This window comes from Accipiter gentilis, chromosome 33, assembly GCF_929443795.1.
Source record: "Accipiter gentilis chromosome 33, bAccGen1.1, whole genome shotgun sequence".
Classification (NCBI taxonomy): Eukaryota; Metazoa; Chordata; class Aves; order Accipitriformes; family Accipitridae; genus Astur; species Astur gentilis.
Window position 1 is genome coordinate 4,112,969 of NC_064912.1, and position 16,605 is coordinate 4,129,573.

The 16,605-nt window shown below is 41.7% G+C and overlaps 1 protein-coding gene across 3 annotated transcripts in view; it reads right to left on the reverse strand.

The window, feature by feature from the left end:
* The window catches only part of GSG1L (GSG1 like), a 58,380-nt gene that overhangs the window by 20,903 nt on the left and 20,872 nt on the right, over positions 1-16,605 (reverse strand). For all 3 annotated transcript variants that reach the window (XM_049791514.1, XM_049791516.1, XM_049791513.1), the window contains one exon: positions 3,900-4,052. In XM_049791514.1, the coding sequence (XP_049647471.1) occupies positions 3,900-4,052 (153 nt within the window). The remainder of the gene's footprint in view (positions 1-3,899; positions 4,053-16,605) is intronic.

The window sequence follows — 16,605 nt, forward strand, 5'->3', positions numbered from 1 at the left end:
CACAAGTTATCTCACTTAGCCTATAGCAGACAGGCCTCAGGTAAGAGAATAAGGAGAGAGGCTTCTGTAGGCAATGCAAGATTGAATGTGTTAATGACAAACAACGATACTTTATCTGAACAGTTGCTAAGATTTATAAATTTGAACACTTATAAAACACTTGGAAGTTACACAAGGAAGTTAAGTGAACTCAGTACTCCTCATGATTCGTGGTGAGAGGACACCATAGGAAAACTTTTGAGGGTACAATGTTGCTTTTGTGACACCATTATATTTTGCTGAGACTACTACAACTGGGTGAAGATCAGACAATGTATTAGACACTCTACTCACAGTGATGTTAAAGAACAGGGTTGCAGTTAAATCACAGGGTAGCCTGAGTTTGCTCTGCCACTTAGCTGGCCAGCGTGGATCTTCAGCTTAAGCAGAAAAAAACTGCCTGAACTTCACATTTAGACATCCCTCTGAGGAAAATCAAACCCCACTTTTCAGGAAGTGGTGGCCAGGAGCGGTTCTGATGCTTGGAGAATTTTCTAGCTACAATAATGTGGGATGTGTCTGCTTTGGTACCTAGGCAGTGCAGAATGAAGCTCCCAGCTGAGCTCACGAAAAGCATGGGTTCAGGCAGTTAGCTAAAGAGTGGCGCAGGATCATCATATCCCAAATAGACCTTGGACCTACAGATGTCAAAAGGCCCCTTGTGCTGCAATGACAGTTCAAGGACAGTTCAAGTTAGAAATATACTGGTGTTCTGCCACGGTGGGGTACAATGCGGTCCCATACGTTACACTTTGCACCTTAACCAAAGTCGCCATTTATTGTTCTCTCTGACCATCTACTTTTTTCCACAGCTGCCCTTCCTCCATGTGGAAGATCCTGATTTTCCCTCCCCAGACCGAAATTGTGACTCTTCTTTCCTGCTTACTTTCAGATTCTAAAGCACTTCTTTAGTCTCACCAGACATGTGGATGATTCAGGGCAATTCTGGAGGAGGGAAGTTGGGGAATGTCATGTTTGTGTTGTGGGTATGTTAAGCAGGACCTTCAGCAAGAGAAATGTCATATTTGATACAAACAACTGCAGAGGCTGAAAGAAGACATTTTAATACAAGAAGCTGTGGTGATTTGCTCAGCTGCTTCATGTCGGTGTGACACACTGCAAAGTTAGGAGGTGGAAAGAGCAATTGACATCGGAAGAAGTAATATTTCGGCAGTGTGGGCGGCCTAATGGGAGCACAGCAAACTGGTACACACCTTGCTTGTTTCTGGCTCTATTTAATTTCCAGAATTCACTGGGAGCTTGCTGTACTTTTTAAATCAGTGGATTTTTCTCCAGCTGACAGTTAGGGCATTGATCTTAAAGTTTGGGGTTTGCTGTTCCTATAGCTACTGTCAGTAATTTTTCAACCTTAAGAAAATATTACAGACTGCCCTGAGACATGTCATAGTCACTCAAAGCCATCGGAAGGTTTGACACGGCCAGGACCAGCTTCAGCAAGGCTGGTCTGCTCTGTTCTGTCGTGCAAAACCCGAATGGGGTTTCAGCAATGTTCAGACCTTTCGCTATGTGGGAGGCCAGGGTGACAGTCCACTGATACAGGTGAGTAGGAGGTCATCAGCAAGTCCTGCTGCAACACAGGGACCTCAGTGAAAATGTGGCATTTATTGCTTTATCTGCCCAATGGTGGGGAGGGTCAGGCGTGGGCATGTACGTGGCTGTGCTGTCAGTGGCGTTATGCCATGTATAGCAAAACAATACGAGTCTTTCCCGCATGTGCGGCTTCACGTGCTTTTGGTTTGGTTTGTTACTGAATCCACCCATCGGTCTGGTCTGGTTTAGATATGCCTTGTGAAGTTCTCCATGGGGATATCCTATGGTACTTTTGGTTGTACATTTAACGGTCACATTTTGGATTAAATGAACTGCCTGTAAAATAAATCAACAAATGCTGTGTTTACAAGATCATCTTTTCCTCCAACTGGCTGCTTAAGGCTGGACAGAGGACAAAATGCCTGTATGCCCACCCACCTGGGGTCCAGGGCAGCAGATGCTTGAAGATGGAAAACCCTGATAAAATGGTGGATGGGAGTGCAGAAACACTGACCATTTATAGTTGGCTTGAGATCATTAGCTTTGCAGGACTAGAGCTGTTTCTAGGTGTCAGTAATGGGAGAGCTTAAGGAACTAAAGTTGGAAAAGACAATATATTTTAAAGCATTTTTCAGACATCTTTTCTAAAAATATTATTTATGAGATATCACATTAATTAAAATGCTTTATTATAAATATTACATGAGAAATGTATGTAAGTTTTTAAATTTGTATGAGGTTAAGAGGGGTACAAAAATCACATGTTGTGAGGTTTTTTTAATGACTCGTAAGAGGTTAAGAAACAGCAATAAGTGGCCACACTGTTAGGATAATTTTTTGTAACCTTTAGGTGATGAGCCATGAGAATATGAAGATCCCATTGCACTTTTAGTAGGGAACTCTAGCGTGAATTTAATGAGAGGTGTGTTGCTCCAAGGCAAAGTACTCTTCATTACCTAATTTCTATTAAGCTGTGTCATTATAAATATGCTAAGCTTAAATAAATAAAATAAATATGCTTTTCTTCTTTCCTCTGATATTTCTGTCGCTGAAAAGAACAGCTAGCAGTGTCTTGGGTTTTGGTGGGTTTTTTTCCTTCTTCCTATTTTGCTATCCTTTTTCCCTGTAAAATTTTAAAGTTTATATTTGGAACATCATGGCAATGTACTTATAAAGAGGGAAGGACAAAATAAAAATAGAAATATGTGTAGGAAAGAAAACTTCATAATTCTTACAAAACTTTAAAACTGCAGTTAATGGTGAAGAGAAAGAGTAACAGCATAGAAATAATTGTTTGAATGCCGAAGAATTACGCATAGTTTGATTTTGAAAATTGAACTGACTTTTTTTTTTTTTTAAAATCTAAATTACATCCAAAGCTGAAAAATATACTTTGACAGGTTTTACCAGATTTTTTTTCTCCTCTCAGCTCTACTTCAGATCTAAGTTTTATACCACTAACAGTATTTCACAATTTGAAGCTTTCCCTGAAGATACAAACTCCTTCACAGAATGTACACTGCCTGTTATAATCTCTTTCATCCTGAAATACAGCCAAATAAAATGCACTTTCATTGCAGAAGTTCTTTCTGCCAGAGAGGTCCATGCAGGAGTGCTCACAAAAGCCAGATGTGGCTGGCTGCTTGTATATATCCTGGGAAGTGGAGTTTTTAGCCAGCACAGAAGTGAAGGGGCACTTAATTACGTGGTTAGATTTCATAACTTTAGAGAAGTGAATTCCTCAACTTCATATGCTGAAGGGCTCCAAGTACAGACTGAGCATGAAAATAGCCTGAAACAGTTGTTCTGAGAGATGTATGTGTCCCCAAATTACTCTCGGGGTTGCTCCTAAGTGCGATTACTAGAACCCTTTCCATTCTCAATTTTGCTAATAAACAAGATGGGCTTCTTTCTCTGGTTTGAAGCATCAAACCTTCACCTACTTTTAGGATTAACATGGAAAAAATCATTTTCAACACTATGTTTTTCATCTTCCATTGAATAATCAGTGTGATGATGCTGAAAATGGACGGTCAGGCTATGGCTATGGTAATGGCTGTGCAGGCTGGGGGAAGGCTAATTACTGCATTGCTGTTGTGAAATAAGGAATATGTATTTTCACTTCTCCCTGGCAAGAGGCAAATTTATCATGTGGTCCTTGTTCCTAAGGAACAAAAAATTGTAGCGGAAAATGCGATAACTAAATGGGGATAAAAGAGCCTTGTAGCCACTGGGTTTTATTCTTTCAAAGTTTTAGAACTTGATTTTGTTGTGCCTCCTCGGGCAAAGGGGAAAGGGAAGGTTCATACCTGAAAGCACAGTGAAGACAGCAGCAAAGGCATTTAGCTTGAGCCCATCTATCACGCTGCTTGAATGAAAGAGCTCGAGGCACATAAGGCTGAATCCGACGACTAACAGCATGATGTATAACACCTCGGATACTACTGATAACCACAGGACACCTGCAATGCACAAGAGCAGCAACCAGTCACTTATTCTGTAAATACTTTGAAGAGGTTAAAGTTTGTTAATTAGGAAATCAGGAATAGCCTGGAGTAATTGTGTATTCAGAGAGTTTAAATTTAGCAAACCACCCAAGCCCTGAAAAATAGAAAAAGTAGTGAATGAAGATGTGAACAGCAGCAGAGTGGTAAAGATACTGCAGAAAGAAGCAGCTGTTGCCTAAGATCCCGGCTTGGCTAAAGAACCTCTTTGGGTAGATCTAGAACATCTTGGCTCCTCTGACCCAAAGCATAGGACACAGAATCTATTTTCCCTCCATGTGTCACCATTTAGATGAGCAGAATCTCACATACACGGTGGTGGTAGCACATAATACCTTACAGTATATGGGCTGGTGGGAGATAAACAGGCTTGGGTACCTCTTTTTCACAAGACTGTTCAGAGAAAATGTTTTCAGTCCAGGTTTTAAAATGCTTATCACAGCATAGTGTTGGGGCCTGTTATTAGTAACCCTTTCACAGAAACTGGTGTCCTACAGAATGACTGTTCTGACTTTTGGGGTGTTTGGATCCACTGCACAGGTCTCTGCTGTTGGGATGAATACGAAATCTGCCAGAATACCGGTGGGGTGGAGCCAGTTATTTGTAACATACTCAGTTGAAGAGCTGCAGATACGAAATTTAGACTGCCTTCTGATTTCTCAAACCTTAGGTACAATCCCTCAGGGGCAGGGCAGAGTTGACGTGCCCCGTTTGAGCCCCACATTCTGCAGGACTTTGGGGTTGTGCACAGCTAAGTGGGTCTGGCAGTATTTGGTAGTGGCCGGCTGAGACTGATTTGTCCACTGAAGATGTCACATTTGGAAATTTCAACACAAAACCTCTAGCAGGATCTGCTGAGTCTTTTAAAATCACCAAACCATGGGGTAAATTTCAGAGGATGGTAACAGATGATAATATTGAGTCCCTGCCAAATTTCCAATTGCTGCTTCAGCATGAGAATCTGCTAGAATTCTTCAGTACATTTGCTAACCTCATTGTTAGAGAATTCACCTGGAAACAATGAGCAGTGATGGAAAATTTCAGCCTAAGCAGTTGAAACATGGAAATTTAAGCATCTGAAGACAATGGCTTATATTAGAAAATGCTAGCTGTAACCATAGAGACTGCTACAGGCTTCACTTATATTAATACATTCTCTCCTCACTGTAAGAACATACGTGTGATAATGCCTGTAGTTGAGCTTATCAAACCAGATATGCGGTCTCACTTTTATCAAATATTTGAGTGTCCTGTTAATGACCAGGTTGATCCCAGCTCACATGTTGTCTGGGAACTTTTCTTTACAATTGCATCTAATTAATACGTGCTATTCGTTGTTGCCACCATATCTGACCTTTTGACTTTTTAAACAATACTACAGAAATAGTAATAAATAAACATTTTAATTTCTCACAGTGACTGTATGTGTAATATTGCATCTATCAGCAGCAAATAGCTGTTTCTCTCACTCCTGTTAGTCAATTTGGTATCAGGGCAACCAGCACACTCTTCCAAAAAGAAATAAAAGTGAGAGAAAGCAACAGTGCTGTTCTGCGATACAGCAGGATTAAGAAGGGGGTTTGCCTCATTTTCATAGAAGTTTCTATGACAAGAGAATGATTAAATGGTTTGAGTTGGGAAGAAGTAGGTTATGTAAACCTGACCTACAAACTGAGGCAACAGAGACCCCTAACTAACACATTCTAATGCATAAGTGTTTCAGCCCAAACTTGAAAGAGTAATATACAACATATCTGCCCAGATTTTTATTGCCCTGTTTCAGCTCTTGAGGATACTCACTGCTGATATATCTACACACAATGGCAGGGTAGTAGTAGTGACTGCAGCTCAAGACCGTGGTGTGGCTCTGTCCTCTACTTCCTTGGGTGAACAACTGGCTGGAGGGTTGGGCTCAAAGAGTTGTAGTCAATGGAATAGTGGAGTAACATCAGGCTGGTGGCCAGTGACCAGTGGTGTTCCTCAGGGCTCAATTTTAGGGCCAGTTTTCTTGAATGTTTTCTTGAATCAATGACCTGGACACAGGAGTTGAGCACATGCGAAGAAGGTTTGCTGATGGTACTAAATTAGGAGGAGACGTTGAGTCCCTCAAGAGTAGAGAGGCCTTAGAGAGATCTTTGTAGCTTTGAGTGCTGGGAAATCACCAACCGTGTGAAATTTAACAAGGGCAAATGCTGGATTCTGCTCCTGGGACAGCGTAATCCTGGATATATGTAGATAGACTGGCGGACAAGAGGCTGGAGTGCAACCCTGCAGAAAAGGATCAGGGGGTTTGGTTGATGGCTTGGGGGTTCAGCTGAGGTACATCAGCTGTATACAAGTGTTATCTATTGCCCACCAAAGAAACAGTGCTTGAAGCTGGAGGCTGTGGGCACAAGTGTAGTGTGCTTGAGAAATAACAGGAAGCTGAAGAGATGCCCGTATGTCTCTATGGGAGGCTCCAGGTTAACATGTCCAGAAAGCAAGTGAGGGGCTACTGCTAGCGGCAGCCTTGTGCACATTCAGAGTGACAGGAGGGCTCTGGGAGGTGAGGGTGGAGGGCATGGGGGCCCAGCTGGTGTTCTTTCTCCTGCTGGTGAAGGAGAAGGGAACAGGAGGAAGGAACACCCGACTGTGTGGCTGGTGTCACACGAAGTGCTTTGGCGTCTCTGACCACAGGGCCCTCTTCGAGGAACAAGGACTGCGACCCACCTGGGCAAACGGGACAGGAGTGGTTTTGCCAAGAGGATAAGCTTGCAAGGAAATCTTCAAACCTGATGTGCTGGAGAAGGCTTGTCGTAATTTGAAGAGCTGTAAGGGCATGGGGGACAGTGAGGAAGTGTCAGGGGGCTGGAACACATAAGGCACATGAGGAAGTTAGCTGGGGTAGGGATAACTGGAGTAGAAACAGAGTTGAACTACAGCTCTGATGAACAGCTCAATGAGACAAGAGTTTTGCTGTCCTGTGAAAACTTTTTCCAATGAGACACAAAGATTGGGTGAGTGAGTTTCCCATGGAAGGCATAGGCAATTCTTTCTTTTTTGGGGGCCCTGTTCCTATCTGAAAAGGAACTCTATGTCTAACTCTCATGTCTTATTTCATGGTGTACTCTAAATATCTGCTCTGTGCGTTTTCTAAATGCATTTAATGTGGGGGAAGGTCACACGTGGAGTGTTTATACAGTTCTGAGTATGTCCTGTCCTGCCTGCTTTGATTTTGAATTTTATCTGAAATAATAACATGCAGAAAATGCAAGCTATATCTAGATTTTGCATCTTCCTGTGGCCGCCAGAAGCAGAACAGTTGATTCAGGTAATTAATTCAGGAGACAGTGTCTTTGTGCTGATGGTGAAGTGATCTCCTACTGCTCTTCTCTCAACATGAGATTCATGAGGCAGTCACTTGGCATCACTTACTTCCACTTACAATCTCCTACAGCTTTCTTCCCGCAAAGTAGAGAGCTCCTTCTCTCGAGGAGACCTCAGTCATTCCAGGTGACAGGGAAGAAGCTCTCCAGAGAATTTTTCTCTTTCCCTATCTTGTCTGCTGTCACCTTTTCTGTCTGTCTTGTTTTCCACCAGCCTGTGTCCTCTGCTTCAGGGATTTGTCTGGCCTAACTCAGCTTTGGTGAAAAATCTTTCCTTCAGAAGAGTCAGCACTTGATTCATTTGGAGACTTCTATGTGGATGGCCTGTATATGAAGGTCTGTATTCTTATAAATCACCAGCTTTCTCTTATTTTTTGGTTCTTACCCTGTTTATGCTTTTTTCTTGCCTGTTCATCAAACTGACTGTTACATGTGCAGAGAAGGTGCTGTGGGTTTGTGTACAGAGCTCAGCTGGGATGCGCCTGTTATGCCAAAGACCTTCCATGTTAATGCAGAAAGATTTCAGGTTCTGACCTGCCTCCTCCTCACTGTGTGCAGAATTTGTCAGACGGTGTGTCATCCCTCCTCACCTTGTAGGAAATAATGCTGTGACATTGTGGCAGCAATGTGAGACCTTAAAACAAAACTGATTTCACTTACACTCCCATACACACATTCTCACAAGCATGAGTTTGTGCAAGAAGTCCATCCAGCATGCAAGAACCAAGATACATGTAGTCAGTCAATCTTTCCAGGATTCCCTGAAATAATACAGATGATGCCAGCTGTAGAGTCCTCCTCACGTCTTCTGGGCTTTTTGTAGGTTAGCAAAAATGTGCTAGGCTTGCATGTTCCTTTTTGTCCCGGCTAGGAGCTGACAGTGATCTATCTTGCTGTTCTGTCATCTCTCTGTTACACATCATGATTTAATTCTTGTGCTGTGTCTCCCAACCTAGTGTCTGAGAAGCTGCAAGTATATGGGCACTAGAATCTTAATGACCCACTAATCTCATTTCCATCAACACCTGGTATTCTAATTTACCTTATCCTGCCATTTTTCACTCTGGTGCTTCTACACCAACCAGTCTATCATGTCCTCAACAGTGTTGCTGACAATGATAGAGTTACTTTTGTGTACTGTGGGCCAGATCTTTGCTCCTGCCCCACAGATATTATGCTGTATGTCACAGGTGGGATTGTTCTGAAGCTGAACACCACAGACTGTTCCTGGAGGTAAAGGGGTCACCATCTTCAGGACAACATCCTTGTGAAGCGAAGGTACTGGAGATACAGGACCTGGACTGAGATGCTCATCTGGAACTTGAGATGGCAAAGCTGGGACTCACTGAAAAATTTCATATAAGTCAACTTACGTCATAGGACTCCTACCTCAGAAGGAATCATATCATCTTCGTATCATCTGAGGTCAAGACAGATTGCACTCTATTTGATCACCAGCTTTGCCTAAAATGAAAACATAGATCTGCTGAAAGCACATTTTTCAACCGTGCTTCTGTCATTGTCCAGAGATTCTGATTTTGCAAGAAGATCAGTAAACTAGCCAGGACATTACTGATCTTCTTTGTCTCTCTAAGCTATTGTTACTTCCTCAACAGTGTGGTAAGGGATTGTCTTCACTGTGGAGTTTATGGTGAAAAGCATCAGTGCCATCTCCTCATGGACTTCACAACTGCATCAGCATTGTTACATGCCAAGGAAATTCATTTTCCAGCAACCCCAAATGAAGTGAACATACTCTTTGTTGTGACTGAAGAGAACTGTTACCCACATGATTGCTGAAATTTTAGGAATTCAAGCACATCACGAACCATCTGACAAGATCAGTCCCTTGCATTTCTGTCAGTGGAGGGCAGCATCAACATTTTGAAAGAAGATTCATAGATACGGAGTGCATTTCTGCAAAGCTGGTCATGTTAAGTGCATCTGCCAGAGACAACATGTTAACAAAAGGATGTTGCAGACAGTTTTGAATGAATGAAACAAACTGAACATTTTTCTGACTGAGGTAAAGAAGCTGCAGTGAGTCTCAGGGCTCAAAACTTCTTCATAAAACTTGAATGTATTTCAAGTTAGCCCCGATTACCAGGGAAGGCACTGTAAATAAACACACCATTACGTCTCACCAAGGAGCGCTCTGAGTCAGGAATCTCCAATGCTAAGTTTCCTTTGAAATAGGTATTCTGAAAAAAGTCATAGAAATTCTGCTTAGAAGAACTGGAGGCATCATACCACATTTCAGTGAATTCCTGATTAAGGAATCCAAAAAACAGTGTGGTTAATGACTTCCAGGAGTTTTGAGCTGATTTTGACTGTTTGGTATCTAAGTTAAGAAGGGGTAACTGGTGTTGTTGTCATAGGTTATTCTGTTGGTATGTATCTGGCCTTTTTCCTTTGGAGTAAGAAACACTAAGGACCATTCACAGTACCCTGAGTGAAAATAAATATCAAAACATCAAGTATTCTATGTTCAAATCCACTGCAATTTCCTTTCACAAAAAAGTAACAGTTGCTGACTCCAACTTCTCTGTGAGAGCGCTCTGGTTAAACTGACCTCAAGAATGTCAAGAAATTACTGACACGCTTTTCTGTGCTCCTTCCCCACAACATGTAAAGATGATTCTTAGCCATCTTGTGTTGCGTTATTAAAGCCATTCCCAGACTCAGTAGAAATTTGGATGGAAATACCAAGAACTTGGATACCATCTGAATGGGATTACATACAGGATGATAAAGAAGCATTTGCTGCTGTTTCTGGAACCAAAAAGTTCCATAATTTCAATTACTGTTGAGCTTTTGAGATTAATTCCCCTGACAAACTAGTTCTAGAGAGGCTAAATACACATCTATACCTCCTACCACCTACATTCACATGCAGCCATGGAGTTTTATGCATACTTGTTGGCAAATTGGAAAAGTTGAATTTTTGGTGCCAGCTCACTATGCCAACAATTTCTGGAGCTGGATTGTGAGGTCCTGTTTCCAGATGAAATAAAGGTATTGAAATGCCCTCCTGGCTGCTTCTCCAGGCTGTTCAGGTCATGAAAATGACTGTCAAAGATCCAATATCAGTGCATGTTCTCAAGGCAATACTGAAAAGGTGGCCAACAGAGAAATTGCTGTTAGAGTTCAAAGCATTTTTAATCCATAAACATGAGCTGTTTGCTCATAAAGGACCTCTTCTGGGAAAATCATATTGCTATTCCTGAAGGAGATTGCTGAGTCATGTTAACTATGTAACATGCAGCATAGGCAGGAGTTGTGTGCATGAAAATGTTAGTCATGCATTTTGGCTAGTGCCTTGGAAATTATGCCAGCATTAAAAAAAAAACCATAAATGAATGTATTACCTGCCAAGCTATGTGATACTGCCTGCTGAAAGCCCCAGCATTCCCTGAGCAACACCCAAGAAGCAATAGTCCAGAGTCTGTATTGATTTCTGAGGGCCCTTTCAGACGGCAAATTAGCCTCCTAATTGGGGTAAACTCATATTCAGAATGCCTCAGTGGTATTTCATCCTCCTTAGAAACACCTACTGCCTCAGCCTCTGCTCCCTGCTGAAGATGATCTGTGGTCACTGCTTACCAGCCCTTCTAATAGCAGAACTGCCCTCCTGGCTGATGAGTTCAAGGATCTGACCAAAGCAGCCTCATTTGAACTGTCACACTGTGCCATGCTGTCCCTGAGCAAGCAATCAGACTGGACAATGGTGCAGGCAGCCAAAGACATCTTGAAATGGTTTATACTTGCCACATTCCTCCTAACTCAGTGTTACCCATCTGCTCTGATAGTTGGAGTCTGTCTGAGCTACGATGAGACATCTCAAGTCACTCCTCTGTCAGTTCAACCTTGATCTGTCTGAGAAATTCTGATACAAGCAATTAGAGGGTTTGGGATTTTTTCTACATCACAGTTCATTACATGACACACACACACAGAATCTATATCCTAGAAACAGTGCAGCTGAGCAATGTGTGCTCCTAAATAACAATTGAGGTTACTGCACTTGACTGAGATGAAATCCAGAGCAGAGCAGAGCACTGCACTTAAAGGACAAGCTGCTGACCAGCTGAAGAGACATCAGTGTCCAAGCAACACTGTCCTGGAGAGTGTGCATCCTTCTTGCCTCCTCATTGGCATTGCTGCTAGCCCCAGGCACTGATGCTGTTACTTGAGGAAGAAAGTGCTTCTGTTAGCCCATGGTACACAGTCATTGTCCCCAAGATCCCTGAACTGCTGAACAACATAGGGAAACCACAAGAGGCTGTGACAAGTCAACTAGATAGATGTCATCCAACGTGGGAGGAAAAGAACAGTGTATGAGGGCAAAGCTTGGGTTTGGGTGGTATGAATTTGCATGGACGAAGCCATGGTGCAGGTGTTGTTCCTTCTTTGTGCAAAAATATTTTGCTGTTCTTCTTGGTCTCCATGCATGCTGCAGCAGCCACGGAGGTGGGGGAGTTATTACCCGTGTTCATGTTACCAGCAACAAAATGTTATGCTTGCTTGCCTCTGACAGCCTCAGGTCCGTATTTTCTTGCTTTATGAACATAACACTTGCATTGGAGACGGGGAGAGAGCACCTATGTGTTAGATGGGAATGGGTCCCTCTGCTCGGTTTGTTTTTTGATGATGAAACGCTAAAGAAAAAGTCCTGTCTTTAAAGTACTGTGTTAGACCTAAACAGTGTGTGAGAGACCCAGAACTTCTTAGTAACTGAAAAATTGGGGCAGGCCCTTGTTGTGACCCTTCCTGGGAAACGAAGTGAAAGGGAGCAGAGATTGCTGTGGAAAGAGTGACCCCAATGGTCCTCTTGCACTGCCTTATTCCTTATTGAGGTCTAGTTCCCAGAAAGGTTCTGACCATCCACAGCCAGTGGCACCCAACACGATGCCCTGCCACATCATGGAAAATCTAGGTATTTCTTTAATACTCAATTCCAGAGTTAGTAGTGTGATGCTGCAAGAACACTGGCTGGTTTTTATGGTGAGTGCTTAGTAGACCTGATGGGTGTTTGGTTTTCTTGCACTACTGATTTTTAAGATGTTCTGTTTACCTATATAGAAAGGAATTTCTCTGCATTTTTGGTCCTGTCTGCTTTGTTCCTCCTGGTCTATATTTGCTGTCCCTATGTTTCTTGACACTGTCATTGCTCTGCTTTTCCAGACTTACCAACTATGTTGGAACTGACGCATGGATCTCATTTTAATCTCTCCTCTTCACATTCAGTGCAAGACAGAAGAGAGGAATGGATACACATTGAGAAATGTTGTGCATCTTGTTTGGGAAAAGCATTAAAGTAAGCTTGAAAGGGCCATGTAAATCTCATGTTTACTCTTCAGTCACATTCTGATGGTTTTAGTCATTTGCTCATCTCTGCTGCTCCAATACTGGGAATTACAAGCCAGAAATATTGGAGTGATCAATAAAAAATGGTGAAAAGAATAAACATTGAGCATGCTGTTGTGGCTGGCGTAAGCACTCAGCTCTGAGCAGTCAGCCCGTCTGTTGGTTAATGCAGTCTCATAATGGCAGACCATCTGCCTGCTCCTCTTATGCTGCAATGTAGAAAAATTGGGATAAGTAGACCACGGAGCTATGAGAGATGTTTCTCCAAAACAAAGTAATGGTCTTAAAAGCCATCAGAGATACCTACAACTACCTGTTATTGTAAAACAAATAAGACGGTCAAGATAGATAAAGGGCCAGCATCCAGACAAGAGACTGCAGTTTACAGAATGTGAGAGACCATATGATAAGTACCTGAAACTACTTAGGTGAGAGAAGAAATGCCAGCTGTTTTGATTTTGTTTAGCTTTAGTTCTTCATTAGTTTCTTTATTTTGAAAGGTGAGGTGGAGCTGTGAATCATAAAATTATTCTCTTCTGCATGATGATGTGTTTTCTATGACTTTTTAAGGTTCTGACATTGAGCTTGATTCTGAATTTAATCCTGTGTATGGTACTGAGCAGACTGTGGAATACCTTTGTGCCTATATTCTCTTTTTCCTGGTATAGTACTGATATAGTGAGTAGAGTAATATAGTGGAAAAGACTATGAAAAATACTCTAAATCAGGACTATCCCGCATGCCTTAATAAATATATTTGGGTTAAAAGTTTCCCTTTGAACACCTACAGTTCAGTGTTTGTCCATCCTCAGCACTGGGCTGAGAAATTAATTATGTTCAGACCTTGTGGATAGCATTGCCCACAGCAGAGAACCAGTGTTCTCCATGTCTTTGGCATGACCAGCATGAAAAGCAAGACTGTTTCTTCCTTTTAGGAATTAGGAATTTAGCTTGAATTTTGCTATTAAGCATGTTTTCATCTTTGTATATCTAATTAACTTTTAAAAATAACTTCAATGATTCATAATAGATGTGTGAGAAAACACAGATGAAATGTTAGTAACAAATTTTTTTCCTGCATACTTAATCATAACTCTCCCAATACAAGTGCACAGGTATTTGTCTGTGTGGGTATGTATATACCCTATTGCAGATATATTAAAAATAAAGCAAGCAGAATACAAAATATGCAAAAAGACAGTAGAGACTGTTTTGGTAAGTGTATAGTTCTGGGAGACCAAGTTACATTTCTTTTCACTGGTTGCAGGTCTCTAAGTGGTCCCTCTAGAAAATCATCCTCTTTTTTTTCTTCTCAGGAATGGCTACCCAGTACACAAAAAAGGTTTGCTTTTTGACTTGGCTGTTACGAGTTTTATTTGTCTCTTTTCCAGCCTGAAATCTGTTTGTGTTGTCCTTCTCATACAAAAAATTATTCCCTATCTTTGGCCGTAACTGTCAAACTCTTCTCTCTATCTCTTTAAATTTTATCATAACTTTTTTTGAGCTGTGCCTGGCAAGGGAGGGATGAGAGGTGCACACAGAGTGCTGCGGGTGGGTACATCATGAATACATGTGGTGGCATGGTGACTTTTTTGTTTTGTTCTTTATTTCCTACGATGATTCTATTATTTCTTTTTATCTTTTCTTAATCTCTGCAGAGCAGTGAATTAGTGTTTTCATAGACGTGTCTGTCATCACTCCAAGAACTCTATCCTGAGGGGTAAAAGCTAATTCAGAACCCATCACTATATATGTAAAGGTAGGATTACTCTCATGTTCACCACTTTGTGTTTATCAACACCGAGTATTACCTGCCATTTTTTCTCAGTCAGTCAGTGACTGAGAAAGATTTGTGAATAGTTTAGATGCCTGTAGTATATCTAGTGTCTTTAAAGTTTTCAAGCTCCATTTGCCCTTTTAGCTGAACCTTTTTCATTTCTTTTAATCAGCTCTTGTTTTTCTTGCATTTCCTTCTTCACAACTTCTTTTTTAAACTTTTATTGCTTCTGCAAGGATGCTGAATCTTTCTCTGTTAATCACGGATACAAGGTATCTTTTACTAATGTTTTGAACCAAGATCCCCACACCACTCAGGAATAAGTCAAGACTTACAAGTTTCCCAACTAATTTCTCCATGCTCACAAAGTTTGTCCCAATTTTAGTCTCTGTATCATACTGAGCATGACGTTTTCTCAGTCTATGCATGGTGTTTTGAGGTCTGCTCCTACTGTTTTGTTTTCTGCCCTTATACCTTCTCTGATATCAAGTTTAACCCTGCTACTGTAAGTCATCCCAATGGGTGATTGCTAATATAATTCTGTATTTTTTATCTGAGCATGGAATCCATCCATAGAGATTGTGTTGCTCATTAATGACATTACCTTACTACTCTGATTCAGCTTTAGTACATGACATCTGCTTTGTCTTTCAGTGTAATCAGTACCAAGATGTTATGGTCTCACTAATTATCTTTCTCCCATCAAATTTCTGGTACACCTATTATGTCAGTATCCATTAAAATCTAGTTTCTCTTCTCATTAATTGCTGTTGTAGTGCTAGCTTAGAAGCATGTATAGATTTGGCTCAGCTTTCTCCTGTGCTGCATTTAGGTGAGACTTTATTTGTTTATTTGCTGTTTGCCATGTGGTATCTTAGTTTTGCCAGCTACTTTTTAGACAATACAGAATTTTTATTGCTTCATCTCTACAGGATGTATCATCATGAGCTGTGTAGAGGACATGCAGAAGGCATCTCCTACCTCTGCCAGTACAGTCTCTAATTTAAAAAGTCCCCTGTAACATTTTGGACTGTTAAATGCTCACTAGCAATAAGCATTTTCCTTCTGCAAGGTTTTGCCTTGCCTCAACCTCCATGGTGTCTAAAACATCTTGTTCATTTTATGCATGTGAATGTCCCTATAAATAAGTAGAAAACACTGCAATCAATATAGGCAGTTCCTGATGACCTGCTGCTTTTGCCATTCATTGTGGGCATTATTCCATAGGTATCACAGCTGAAGCAAGTGAGGTCCTACGGAGCATTAGAGTAACTTGGATCAAATTGTACCATACCTGTAAAGAATTTGTCCTGTGAATCCTGTCCTATGTTGGTGTGGCCATCTCTAAATTTTGAACCAACTGTGACCTTTGAGCCTGTTCCTGAAGCAAATTCCCTACAGGACTCCTCAGGCCAGGGCACCTCATTTCATTACGTGCTGGAGGCACTCCAGGTGCTGGGAAAGTGCCTGAATCACAGCCCCAGTGAACACCATCCTGAAAACTCTTGGGGGCACCACATTTCTTCCAAACCCTCGCTCTTCCCCAGCAAAGTTCTTCCAGAAAAAATGCTGCTTCCAACTGATTTCCACTGATATATCCCAGCCTTCACTTACACCAAGAGTTCAGCTGGTCATGACTTCTCATCCTCAGGCTCTCACTGTATCACTGTGGTTGACAGATGACATTTATGCATTTATAGAAGGATGCGGGAGTTCAAATCCCCACACAGTTCTAGCCAGGGGGAGGAACAGACCTGCATATGCATGTAGCTCTGGTGTTGTGCTAGTCAATGAAGTCATTTATCAGATCAGTTGATGGGACATATTGCTACCTTTTCCTTTCCATTGTGGTGCGACCGTTCCCAGACATAATATTTGGCTTTGGTTTCCTCCTTTTGAATGTATCCTTTGGTTTCTTCCTTTTGAATGTGTCCTCCATGGCCTCTTGGAAGCCCTCTTGGGTACAGATTTGAAGCAATGGGAAAGCGGAGCTAGAAGGTGC